At 40.0% G+C, this 14,357-nt stretch overlaps 2 protein-coding genes across 2 annotated transcripts; both read right to left on the bottom strand.

Moving 5' to 3' along the window:
* Positions 1-1,952: 1,952 nt before the first annotated feature.
* LOC115814970 (olfactory receptor 52K1-like) lies at positions 1,953-2,927 on the bottom strand. The gene has a single exon (XM_030777942.1). It carries the CDS (start codon positions 2,925-2,927, stop codon positions 1,953-1,955), a length of 975 nt encoding a protein of 324 aa, XP_030633802.1.
* A 6,195-nt stretch (positions 2,928-9,122) lies between these two features.
* LOC115814969 (olfactory receptor 52K1-like) lies at positions 9,123-10,094 on the bottom strand. Its single transcript, XM_030777941.1, has one exon. The coding sequence runs from the start codon at positions 10,092-10,094 to the stop codon at positions 9,123-9,125; it is 972 nt and encodes a 323-aa protein (XP_030633801.1).
* Between the last annotated feature and the right edge of the window lie 4,263 nt (positions 10,095-14,357).

The raw sequence follows: 14,357 nt of genomic DNA, 5'->3' as shown, positions 1-14,357 counted from the left end.
GATTGTTTGCCTAACAGCCACCAGAAAATGCAATGGAGTCTGAGGTGGCAGACAAGCTGTTCCATGCAGGCCTGCCGCCCTGGGGGGGTGTAAGGGGGCGTTGCCCTCTCAAATGGACTACCCCGCCCCCTCAGTGAAGATTAAGGCCCAATTTGAATTATTTATTTGATTTATTTTCATTTTAAAACATTAACACATAATTTAGCCTGCCATAATTTGCTAAAACCAAAGTCACGTTCTAGCGTACATTTTCAAATCAATACAAATTGATCCACTCATTGTGTTTGAATTCTGAGTTGGCAACCTTTTCATGGTATTTCAACAGCGTACCTATCTTAGTTTGTTATCTACTGTTTAACAAGCAAAATGGACATCCGAAAATGAGTAGAAAATACACAATAGAGGACCCTGGGACTAGTGGATCAACCAGTACTGATCAAGAAGCCGCTCAGGACAACACAGGCAAGCCACAAAAAACGACTTTGGGAGAGTAGTCGCTCACTGACAGTCCTACTCAGCATGCTACTGGTAACGTGAGCATTCAGCCAGGGGACCTTGGCTACAAGAAGCCTATTGTTTATGTCACTAACAGTTTTGTTAGTTTTTATTATCGCCAGCCTACAGGACAATATGTGCCTACTACATTGCACTGCCTGTGTTAGATTCTGTTCTTCAGTAGAGAGTAGAGATTTCCAGTTGCATGTGTGTATTAGCAGAGGCTTCTCCAGAACATTGTGTGGATGACTTGACCTGGTGGTTGTTGCTTTAAGCGCTCACTTGCCTTATGTTGGTAAATGTTGCTGGCTCTGTTGAGATCAGGCTCAGAGAAATGAGATGATGTGTAGATGGTACATGTTTCCTGGGGTTTGTTGATCTGTGACTGTTTGTGTGTGCGTGTGTGTGTGGTCTAATGACGCACTTGTTAAACGATCGTACAGCAGTGCGCAGTGTGCGTAATTTTTGGGTTAATTCACCACCCCCTCTACACATTTTCAGTTGTGCCCCCCCCCCAGTTCGTATTCCACTGGTGCTGGCTCTGGTACCATACCTTACATTTAATCTTTCACAGAATTTATGAAGAGGAAAAACAGAAATAGACAAATAAACATTTAGTTATATAATGTAACTTATTTCAGCTATTTAGGGTTTTATTCATTTTTAAATGCATGTGTTTATTCTTTTTGTTCTTTTAACTTGTATCTTCACTCTATCTTTTCAAATGTTCATTAAATTTAAACTCTTTACTCTTTTCAATCTCATTTAATACAAATTCATTTAACTCATGTTATAATAGTTCTTTTGAGCTATGTCCAATTCCTTAGGTTTGACATGATTATTGTGTGGAAAGAGTGAATCATAACTTTGACAGGTCATGGTGCATTCTAGAATCAAACATATAGAGAACCTTTTCTTTAATTTAGAAACAGTTACATTAACATATCTTTGGCCTTATTAAATGTTAAATCAACACATATTGCTTCTAAACCAATTACTTTGTATTCCATAGATTCATAAAACATTATTTCAATTCTCCATCACTTCTGTTTTTCACCTATAGGTTTATTTTGTAAAACAGGAAACTATACAGACTCACTTAATGGTAAAGTAAGTTTTTAAGAAGCGTCACTTTGGGGCTGACTTATAGATATATGCACTGAGGACATTAAAAAGTCTGTGTTGGCACATCAGAGAGAATATATGAAACATTTGTTATTTTATTTGTTACAAATATATTTTAAATTTATGTGTAACATTCAGCTTCATTAAGATTTCATTTTTTGGTATTAATATGTATACCTCCTTTATGTTTCTATATGTTCCAATAAAGTACATTTTTGCCAGACATTACATGAATGGTAATTTTCCAAGAACCCAATGTGTGGACTTGTCTGATCCCGTAATGAAATCTTTCCTATCAATGAAAGATTCTTTCATACATGAAATACTAAAAATTATGAAATACTATTTGTGGGCTTTCCTGAAATTGGAAAAATCCACCTGTTCCTCATAATATGTAACAGCTGTTGCCTTATTTCTTTTATTCTCACTCCATAAATGATTGGGTTGAAACAGCTTGGGAAAAGTAAATACATTAAACTTATTAAGATGCGATTATTCGACGAGAGGTTGTTTCTTATCCGGTATGACATAAAAGCTATTAATGTAAGAGTTAGACTAACTGTCATGACAATTATGTGTGTGATACATGTATTGATAGCTTTTGAGTGAGATTGCCCAGACTTAATAACAGTGGAAAATATGATGATGTAGGACACAGCAATGAGCACACAATCAGCTGTTGCTACAAGGAAAGCACCTACAAGTCCAACAAGGTTGTTAATAGAAGTATCTCCACATGCCAGCTGAACCAATGCCATATGTTCACAAAAGCAATGATCCATCACATTGGTGTGACAAAAGGACAGTGAACCAGCCAGGCCTATCACCAAAATAACCAAGGTGACATTTCTCAGGCAAGGGAGAATGATAAATTTAAGGAAATTTGGGAAGGCCATGTGTTTATGGTAGTACAGAGGTGTGCATATTGCAAAGTAGCGATCCAGTGCCATCCATAAAAGGATTGTTGACTGAAATGACTGAAAGAAGATAGTGAAAAACATTTCTAACAAACAGCCATTAAGGGAGATAGTATTCAAGTTAAATAAAAAGCTGAGCAGCATATGGGACACAGCAAATAGTGGTATGCATAAATCATCTACTGCCAAAAGCCCTATGAGGACAAACATCGGAGAATGTAAATTTCTATTTGTTAATATTATATAGGAAAGAACAGAGTTGCCAATAATTGACAAAATGAACATGAGCAGAAAAGGAGCAGCGAGGACAGGTCTCCATTTATCCAGACTCTGAAATCCATTCAATATGAAAAATGTGTGCGAAGTGTTATTTAAATGATACTCCAACATGGTTTAGGATTTTTGTTAAGTTTTGATCTGTTCATCTATTTCAGTTCATCACTGAAGTTGCATCCACTAGATGAGTGGCACAAAGGTTTGGCAGCATATTCAACTTTATCTGTTTTCTGTCTTAAAGTGCTGATATACAAAAGCTGCGAACCATTTTCCAACTTAAACAAACATGATCTGTCAAAAATTAGTAAATATCTCCCATACTACAAAAAAGATTCAACTTCCGAGCAGTTGTGAAGGATTGGAGGGCATGATCAATATTTGCCCAGAAAAATGAGTAAGGTCCAATTCAAGTTACTGAACTGTAGAATGGCAGGTTATGGATAGGAGGTGCAAGCTGAGATGGAGAGCGAATGTCTGTCTGTCTTCATCATTTAGATTCATAATATATCAAGCAAAAACTCCTTCCGCTCTTAAGAACTCTTAACATACCCCTTGAGATGGGCTCTGTTGTCAATAACAAGCATCCACAATGCTTTCAGTGTCTCATGTCAGCCGTTCCCCAGTGTTTTCATTTCATTAGTGCATGAAAGAATAATGACTTACCATTCTGTAAAATGCACTCAACTAAACAGATTGTTAGAAATAAATATTTTTTCTTCATTTATCTAACATTTAGCAGACATATGTGTATTCTGCTTACGTATTTTTGAGTAGTGTCAACTGAGTTTAATGAATTCTGAAAACTTTTTAGTAAATTGACATACAAATAAAAAGATGGAATTAGATGCAAAGCTACATATTTAGGCTTGTAAGGGTGTGGCTGCGCTGTTGCCACTTTAAACACACAATATGCACCCAACATTTAGAAAAAAATAAACTTTCCTACACGAGTGTGACATTGTATGTATATTTGTATGGACTCATGAAGTCCGTGTTTAAACAAAGAAGTCCATGTTTTAACATAGACTTCCTGTATAAATGGAACAAAAACATTACCTGTATTGATTACAGAGTAAACAACATTGTTTTATTTGCTATTATTTTCAGTGACTGTGTAAAACCACAAAAATTGAGTTTTGTGTTTTGTCCTACCAGAGGGCTAACCGTTGTTGCCATGGCAAACATATGCAGTGAATGATGCAGGCATTAAAGTTGTTTGAACATGCGCTTTGGCTGGACCCATCCACATGACCAAATAGAATTTTGTGCAGTTTTGAATATCGTTGAATAAATTCTGATATTAAAATGGCAATGAATTCTATAAGCAATGCGTAGTGAATTATGTTGCTGATGGTGCTTTATGTTGCAGTTATGTCCAAGAATTATTGCAAATGTTTTGAGGTAAAGGATCAGTCTAAGCCTACACTGTGTGAGAGCATGCATGTGTGTGTTTGCAGAGACAAGCTCTTTTGTTATTTTGAGTTTTATTTAGTGTCCAGCTCCGTATTTTTTTGTTTATTTGTTTGTTTGTTTGTTTTGTTTTGTTTTCTCTGTTCACCTGCCAGCAGCTTAACACCTAAATAAAAAAAATCACCTTACTTGCAATACTTACCTGCACACGTACTCCTTTGATCTGCCAGATATGCTATGTTACATTTGGTGGCAGCAAATTTCAACAGCGTCCAGTGGTCAGGTGGAAATGGTATGTGTGCAGATTGGGTCCTAGAGGAAAAAGAGATTGTGAAGCAGCTGAAGCAGGAGCTGGAGCAATGGAGGAAGTTGAGAATGCTCATACAGATGAGAGTGCTCTGCAGGAGCTTCAGACAATGTTACAGATATTCTTGGCTTTGCAGCAGAGAGAGATGAACTGGCATAATCGTGAACTGGAACAGCAGGAGCAAAGATGGAAAAATATGGTTCATCAATCGTCCTTCCTTCAAAGTGAAGTGTTCAGAGTGAGACAAGAGCGAGCGGTGAACCTCATTTATCCCATGTTGTTGGATAGAACACAGGGTCATTCCATTTCAGCCCCAGGGTTTGCAGCACAAGTCTATCCTTAGTCCTGACCCTTGTTTTGTCAACAGCAGTGGGAACAGGCCCTGTGGCATTCCCAGTGTCAGTCCCAGCAGTTGCTGCAGGCCACCCAGTGGTGGTCTCAGTACCAGTCTGCAGTCCCATTGACAGAAGCAGCAAAGTTGCCAACAGCAGTGGCTCCAGTGGTGGAGGTCACGGTGGCAGGAGCAGCACTGGACCAAATCCAAGGACTCCCAGAAGCAGGTTACCCCATGCAGTTCTCAGGATGGACGGGTGCAAAGATGTTCTGAGGAAGAAGATATTGAACCCTTTTTATTCCATCCATCCATCCATTTTCTGCTGCTTATTCGGGACCAGGTCGCAGTGGCAGCAGGCTGAGGAGGGTAGCCCAGACATCCCTTTCTCCGGCTACATCCACCTGCTCCTCCTGGGGGATCCCAAGGTATTCCCAGGCCAGCCGAGATATAGAATTCTCCCAACATGTCCTGGGTCTTCTCCCAGTTGGTCGTGCCCAGAACACCTCCACAGGGAGGCGCCCAGGAGGCATCCTGACTAGATGCCCGAACCACCTCAACTGGCTCCTTTCAATGCGGAGGAGCAGTGGCTCTACTCCGAGCTCCTCCTGGGTGCCTGAGCTCCTCTCGTCTCAGTCAGTCAGTGTCCAAGAACTGTGTGGGCATTGTATTTATTGCTGTTACTGATGGGACTTCTGGAGAAGTTCAAGATCAACCCTGAGACCTACAGAGAACATTTCTGAACCACCACTGTCTTGCCTGGAGAAATACTGAAAGATGTCTACACCAGACTGAAAGAGCTGTATGAGAATTGGGTGTCTCAAAAGCTTCATACTAGAGAGGAAATTGGAAATTAGTCCTGGAACAATTTCTGAGGATGGTGAACGGTGATGTGTGACTTGGGACCAAAGAACTCTAACCAAAACCAGCCAAAGAATCAGTGTGGCTGCCAGAGTTGTTCATCACTGCACAAAAGTAACCCTATCTGATGGTTCTAGGTAGAGATTCTCTTGGGTTAACCAGTCTAGTGCAGTCAGAAAAGTGTTGTAACATGGCAATCACCCATTTGCAGGGAAAGTTGGAAGGGGAGAGAGAGAGGTTATGGGATGTATTGACTTTTCCTGAACAGCAAGACCAAAGTCACTGAGTCAGAGGGGGAGGGAAAAGTTAAAGGGTGCTAAAGTGCAGAGGACAGTTCCACAGCCTAATTCTGATGTGCACTTTGATTTGGCAATACAGATATCAGGGACCTTCAAAGATAGGACTCCACATCCACTGTATGCAGGGTTGATGGAAGATGGTAATTGATGGAACCAAACTACTGCTGTTTTCCTGTTTATGCCACCTGTGACATTGAAGGGCTTTGTTGTGCCCTAGAAAATAGCATCTTGCCATAGATACTTTCCCCTGTTATAAGGTAAAGAATTAAGGACCTCTCCAACTGCCTCATCACCTCCACAGGCATCCCCCTCTGTCCCCGGGGTGACATCACAAGGACTCATCTAGTTCTCAGGAAGGGGACAGCCATAAAGCAAACAACCCGACACTGTCTGTTCTGTGCTTTTTAGAGTTCCCAGCATCATCAATATAACTAGCTGTGTAGACATTTTTCATTTCTGTCTACATCATGACTGACTGATTTGTGTGGACTGTACTGTTTGCCTGGTATATATACAATGCCATTTTGACTGTCAGGCAGTCACTTCTTGATCCTGTGCTTCAGGTGGCTACCTGTGCAAGTTGTACGCTAAAATAGACAAGTTCTTGACTTCATCTCCTTTTACAATTGTTGGCATTGCATCAGAACCCATCATAATGGGGATGCTTCTTGGCCCACGCTTAATTTAAAGAAGTGCATTTTGTACTGACATGGGGAGGGGGCAGAGCAGTCGGTTCATTGAGACCAGTGGTAATGGAGTGGGGTCACTCAGGTCCATGGGCAGGTCATTTAAGCCAAAATAAAACCTGGGAGAGAATTGTGTGTCAGTTCTTTTGGCCTAACATGTATGCAAAGTTCATTAAGTTCTGTAAATCTCATGGTGAGTGTCAGTTGATTGCACCAGACAGGAAAGGCAATAGAGCCCCTCTGATCCCAATGCCAGTTACTGAAGTGTCATTTAGCAGGGTTGTCATGGATATTGCTGGTCCATTAGAATGTAGTCGGAAGGGCGACAGATACATATTGGTGATAGCGGATTATGCTATTACATATTCTGAAGCTTTTCCCTTGAGAAATGTCAAGGCAAGGCAGGTGGGCAATGCTTTTCTCCAGTTGGTTTTGAGGGTGAGATTCCCAAGGGAAGTGCTGACTAACCAGGGCAGCAATTTTACATCCAAACTACTCAAACAGGTATATCAGTGCTTGGGTTTTAAGGGCAAAAAGACCACACCATACCACCCTCAAGCGGATGCACTAGTGGAAAGACTGAAGAGCATGCTCCCCAAGTTTGTGGAAGACTCTGATTAGGAATGGAATGAATGGCTGCCATACTTACTCTTTGCTTACCATGTCCAACAGGCATCAACAGGGCTCTTGCTTGCACAGGTCTAGCTTCATTTCCACCCTCTTAAGTGCGCTGAGCTGCACATTGTTGTGTGCATAAGTTGACACTAAATTTTGTCTGTCCTGTGGATGGACTCATCATAGTTGGAGAGAAGGACTACCTTGGTTGTTTCATCTGAAAATTTCAGCAGCTTGATTTATGCTTCTGTTTGAGGAGAACTAACACTGAAGTCTGCAGATTTGCTGTGTGAACACAAGTTGAGGTTTGTTTACCTTCAGCTTGATCCCCTGGGGGAAGTTATCTCATTAAAAAGACCAGAAACACCTACTTACCCCACTGATGATGTGACTGAAAAGATCATGTGGTGACCTACCCCACTGATCATATGAGATCAGAAGATCTATGTTAGAATGAAGCTAACATTAGCAGCACACTAATGGCACAAGAGCAAAAACTGTTATCACGACTCCAGGCAATTCTCATGGTGTCCACCAGAGGGCTGCAGTGGAAACATTCTGACCCTTTCAGAGGTTTTACACTCATTGTATCACTGCTTTCACCTGTGTCTTGTTGTGTTCCCCATTTAAATACCCCTTAACTTTCTATCTGTGCTCAGACTTGAGCTAGCTTTGTTAAAGACAAGTCAGTTCTGGAACTCTGTGTAATTTTGCTCTTGAGTTTTGTGGATTTTATACACATTCTGTTCGGCTGTTTATTCTTTGTTTCTCTTCTCAAGGATTATTTCATTTGATACATTTTTTAGTAAAGGTCTCTAACTATTTTTGAAGTCTTTATCTATTTTTCTAAATAAATTTGCCTTTATTACTGTGCTTCAGGGTTCTGGCATGAACTGTAAGATCTAGCTGTGGGGTTTTCAAAATATCTAAGATGCCACAAATGCACAAATTCAACTAATTTAAAAATATCTATGACAACTGAAACTGTATGAATGTTATCATAATTGAGGTATGGCCACCTTATCTATATATAGACATACCCTCATGCACATGTAGGAGAACTATATATAATAATATAATTTAAATGCATACATACATACACGCACACACACACACACACACACACACACACACACACACACACACATATATATATATATATATATATATATATATATATATATATGAATGTATAACTTATATTATATGTGTGTGTGTAATATACATATTATAATGTCCTCCTAATGCCTCCTATGTTCAGCAAATCCACAAGTCCTTATTTCTTCTCTAAATGCCTTACTTTATGAAATGCTGCTTTATCATGTGGTGGAAGAACCACAAAACTGCCTTAAGTGTAGGCAAACAGATGCCAGCAAATATGGAGGACATTGGTCAAGACCTTGTTGTTTTCATTACAGATATAGTGAGTTATGCTTAAACATTGTTTATATTTTAGTCACATGATATTAAAGTACATGATGTTTGTAGTCAAACAGATGTTCACATACATGTTGATCAAGAATGTATTTTAATCCTCTGCACATACTCAAAATGTAATGTTCTAATATCAAGTTCATTTTCATATCAAACCATTTTTTTAAAATATTCTTATTTTCATTTGGAATATGTAATTTGCTACATGCAGATGGGCCAGAAAATAATTTAGTAGTAACATATAAAACGTTACTCTAAGATCGAAAGAAAGTCTTCAAACTGTCTCACTCAGCAGCATGTCTATACACATTAATTAAATCTTTGATATGAAGTCTGATCAGTCGGTTTTCTGTGAATTATTAATTATTAAATACTAGTCAGAGGCTCTCCAGAAATTCTTGAAATTCTCAAATTCCTCACAATATGTAACAGCTGTTGCCTTATTTCTTTTGTTCTCACTCCATAAATGATTGGGTTGAAACAGCTTGGAAAGAGTAAGTACATCACACTCAGAAAAACACGGCTATTTGATGAAAAGTTATTTCTTATGCGGTATGACAAAAAAGCCATTAATGTAAGAGTTAGACTAACTGTCATAACAATTATGTGTGTGATACATGTATTGATAGCTTTTGTGTGAGACTGCCCAGACCGAATGACAGTGGAAAATATGATGATATAGGACACAACAATGATCACAAAATCAGCTGTTGGCACAAGGAAAGCAGTTAGTAGTCCGACAAGGTTGTTAATAGAAATGTCTTCACATGCTAGTTGAACCAATGCCATGTGTTCACAAAAACAATGATCCATCACATTGCTGTGACAATAGTACAATGGTCTAGCAAGGCATATTATCACAAGGATGAAGATGCTGTTCCTCACACATGGAACAATGACAAATTTTAAGAAATTTGGGAAGGCCATGTGTTTGTGGTAGTATAGAGGTGTGCATATTGCAAAATAGCGATCAAGTGCCATCCATAAAAGAAATGTTGACTGAAATGTTCCAAAGAAGTGAATAAAAAACATTTGTGTCAAACAGCCATCAAGGGAAATGCCATTCCAGTTGAATAAGAGGCTTAACAACATATGAGGAACAGCAAATATAGGTAAACACATGTCAACCACAGCCATAAGCCCAATTAAAATAAACATTGGTGAGTGTAAGCTTCTTTTTAATATGATTGGATATAAAAGAATGCAGTTGGCCATAACAGACAGCAGGAACATAAGCAGAAAAGGAACACAGAGAAGAGGCCTCCATTTACCTAGACTATGGAACCCATTCAGTATGAAAACTTTATGAGAGATGTTTTTTAAATGATAGTCCAACATAGTGAGAAATATTTAAATTTCGTCCAGTTTCAGTGAGTTTAAGAACCTGTGTTGTTACTGAAGATTGGTAAAATATCCAACAGTAGTTTTTAAGTACTCTGTTGACAGTTTGCTTTCTGTATTGTTCAAAAACAAACAAAAAAACAAACAAAAAACAAAACAAAACAAACAAACAAAAAACACACCAAAAACCTTATAACTTCCAAACCATGTTCTGATCAAACCACAAATAGTTTTCTTGCGTGGGTCAAGGATGTCTCCAAGTCTCTAAAACCAACATCTCTGAATGTCATAATATTCATGATGGTTCCCACTAAAAACCTTAAGACAGGTATACAAGTTTCCAAGAGAGCGAAGTCTAGTGTATGTCATTTTCCACAGTTGTTTTCCATCTCTGATAAAAAAAAGCTGACAGATAAGTTTGACCGGTGCAGGCTGAGATTAAAACTACATTTCTTTCTCTCTTCATCGCTCCGATTCATATTTTATCAAGGACGGATTCCTCCTGTTCTTAAAAACAAATAACATACCCCTTGAGATGACACACATTCTGATGTCAAAAACAAACATCCACAATGATGAGCAAAATTCCAGTATCTCCAGTGAATAATGTCAACCCTTCCCTTGTGTTTTCATTATAATTGTGGGTTATGAAACATTAACAGTGAATGATTCTGTAACTGTAAAATTTCTGATACATTTCCGGAGTAAATGCACAAAAAAAAACTGAGTGACAGTATGTCATTAGCGTTTTTAATTATTATATTTGATTCTGTAAGCTTGTTGTAAATAAACCCCCAAAAACACAGACAGAGAAAGCAAAACTATTTTGGCTTTTCTTTACCTAAAACCTTCAGTGCAGATCTCCTCAGTGAAATTTGTAGAATTTAGCTTGGATCCAGTATTTTTTGTACAAATCATACTTTTAATAAAGAACTATCCAATAAGTAAGACTCAAAATAGCAAAGAGTTAGTTCAGAGTTAAAGGCATTCCTATGATTTTTTTTTTCTGAGTAGTCTGGTTTGCTGAAACACTTCCTTTATAAGCTCTGCCCAAATGCAGCATTCTTTTTCTTTATGAATGTATTGTTACTTAGTTATATTTCCATTCATGATATGTGTCAAAGATATACGTACATATCTAAACATTTCCATTTCTGACAATCACTGACAAATCACCAGTGGAGGGCACAGTTGTACAACACAGTGTAATAGTATGCATTTACTAGGGCCTGATGAATTGTTCCAGGTCATAGGACACTTGAGGTGGGACTCTGGAGCAGGAAGTGATCTAATTCAATTAAGTGTGATTAAAAATTAATCAATAAATTATAAGTGTGTCTAATGCAGTAAGGCTTTACCTCAGAGAAGAGAAAAGGTTCCAGCACAGGTAGTTTACATGAAAGAGGAAATGCTCAAAGTATTTAATATTTCAAATGATATTGCAAAACACAAATGAGGGGGATCTAACTGGAGATATGCACTATAGGAGCATCCTTACTGTTGGCTCACCTCCAGTTCACCTACATGAGTAAAGAACTGTTTGACCCGCAATCCATATGGTAACTGTAGCTTCACCAGTGCCCCTAGTGGAAGACCATGTAACTATTACTGTGACCAAGAGAATTAAACCTCACAGTAGAGGTCTTTCCATTGTGAATGATGACATTCGACTCAGACTGACATGGCATACCATTTTGCATCAGTTATACAGCTTAAGAAACCTCCTTATTTGCATCTGAAGGTTACATGTGCCTATATCAAGTAAGCTTGAAAGTTTATTTATTCATGTAGGAGATGCTTTGATTCAAAATGACTTCCAAGATAGGCAGAATACAAACTAAACAAAAAGCCATTAAGGCTCTGTCTGTTGGATAAGTGCCACTGCTAAGTTCAGGAAGAGCCATGAAGTATACATGTTACTTCCCAGATGGTGAGTTGGGTCTGAAGCAGGGACGAAGCATAAAGAAACCCACCACCAGTGTTGGATTGGGACGGTGCGAGGGGAGAAACACACGGACACGGGAATTGTAAAAGGAAGTGCACGATATATTTGGTGATATTTACAAAGTGATATATATATATATATATATACAAGAGTATTTACAAACACAAACACACACGAAGGTGGGAGAGGACGTAGACGGTGCCAAAGAAAAGAAACTAGTAAAACAAAAACCACCCTGAGCTACACCGGAAAACACACGCTGAGCTACAAAACAAAAAGGTGGCAGAGCCAAAGGAAACCTGACTACACTAACTAGTAACCGAAATACAAAAGTGGCACCTGCCTCTAACCTACCCCTATACAGCGTTAACACTATCGCGGGGATCCCCTTTCTTACCTGTCCTTCTCCCCGCCACAACCAAAACATCAAATCCAGAGCGCAATCCACAAACAAAGTCAATAACGAGAATACAAGGTCGAACACAGAATGGCAAGTTTGTAACAACAATGGCAAAAAACACACGAAAGGCAAAAGCAGCGAGACCGAAATCTACAGCACAATGCATCCAGTGGTGTTTAAATGTTGGCGCTCCGCGTCCGGTTGGCTGAACCGCGAGGGGCACTCCCTCCCTGGTTGGTCGAACGGGAGAGAGGGGCGGGACACAACATCAGGCCAGGGGGGTATTGCCAGCCCGCCACAGCTGGATACCTGTGGAGAGAGAGAGAGAGAGAGAGAGAGAGAGAGAGAGACGCAAACAAAACAAGACACACACAAACAAAACGCACAGTGCGCCGCACGTAACAATACATCATAGAATGATGAATAGTGCATTTTAACATTAGAGCCATTGGGACAGTAGCTGGGGTCTGAGCGTAGAAATGTGGATTAGTTTGTTGCTTGTGGAAGTAAGGACTTCACAGTTTTCAGCTGCATCTAAAGAATCCTGCAGTTTATACACATGAAGACACTGCTATGGTTGGTGATATCTGACATCACTACATAATGTTATCATATTACAAAATACTCAAACTGTGCCATCCAAAAAGTGGCTGACTGATTTGTTCCAATGATGTCATTACAAAACGTTGGCAGTTATTTGTCATGACAAAATATTTGCAGTCTGGACTGGAAGAGGTGCCAATCCAGTTGAATATGAACCTGAAAATAAGTGGTGAACAAATAAGGCAAGAAAATGGAACTGAGGTGAAAAAAATGAAAAAAATGACATTACACAGGTCTGCTAGGTTAATGTAAGAAAGATAAATTAAACAGTGTCCTGTGAGAGTAATTCAGACCAAATAGTAATGGTAACTCAGAAGAAATAGTCAAATCCTGCCTGCCCTTTACCTTGGATCCTCATCAGTTTACCTACCGCACCAACAGGTCAGCGGAGGACGCCGTCTCCATGGCACTCCATTCTGCCCTGACTCACCAAGACAGTTCCAACTCTTACGTCGGAATGCTGTTCATTGACTCAGCTCAGCATTCAATACCGTGATTGCCTCCAAGCTGATCTCCAAGCTTAGCCAGCTTGGTATTAGCACATCCCTGCGCAACTGGACTCTGGACTTTCTGACTAACAGACCCCAGTCTGTTAAGTTAGATTACCTCTCCTCTTCCACTCTCACTCTGAACGCCGGCGTGCCCCAAGGCTGTGTGCTGAGCCCTCTCCTGTACTACCTCTTCACTTACGACTGCGTCCCTGTGCATCGTACCAACACCATAATCAAGTTCGCAGACGACACCACAGTGGTAGACCTGATCAGAGAGGACGCCAAGACGGCCTACAGGGATGAGGTCGAGCACCTGGCTGGGTGGTGTGCCGACAACAACCTGGCCCTTAACGCTCAGAAGACCAAGGAGATCATTGTGGACTCAACAGAGCTGTAGTGGAGTGTGTACCTAGCTTCAAACTCCTTAGTGTCCACATCTCTGACAATCTCACCTGGTCCCTGAACTCCTCCATCCTCATCAAAAAGGCACAACAGCGGCTTTACTTCCTGCGGAGCCTTAAGAAAGCTCATCTGTGCTCCAAGATACTGGTGGGCTTTTACCGCTGTACCATTGAGAGCATACTCACCAACTGCATCTCTGTGTAGTATGGCAATTGCTCCGCAGCAGACCGTAAAGCACTCCAGCGGTAAGTGAAAACTGCCCAACGGATCACCAGCACCTAACTGCTCACCATTGAGAACAATTACACCATATGCTGCCTGGGCCGGGCAGAAAGCATCATCAAGGATGCATCCCACCCTAACCATGGTCTCTTTACCCTCCTCCCAACTGGCAGGCGCCAGTAGGCACCAGCTGGCTC

This window comes from Chanos chanos, chromosome 6, assembly GCF_902362185.1.
Source record: "Chanos chanos chromosome 6, fChaCha1.1, whole genome shotgun sequence".
Lineage (NCBI taxonomy): Eukaryota > Metazoa > Chordata > Actinopteri > Gonorynchiformes > Chanidae > Chanos > Chanos chanos.
This window is presented reverse-complemented; position numbering and strand designations above follow the sequence as displayed.

Bases quoted from the DNA above. Each gene is read 5' to 3' on its own strand.
- LOC115814969 (XM_030777941.1), bottom strand. From the start codon at position 10,094: ATGTTGGACTATCATTTAAAAAACATCTCTCATAAAGTTTTCATACTG.
- LOC115814970 (XM_030777942.1), bottom strand. From the start codon at position 2,927: ATGTTGGAGTATCATTTAAATAACACTTCGCACACATTTTTCATATTG.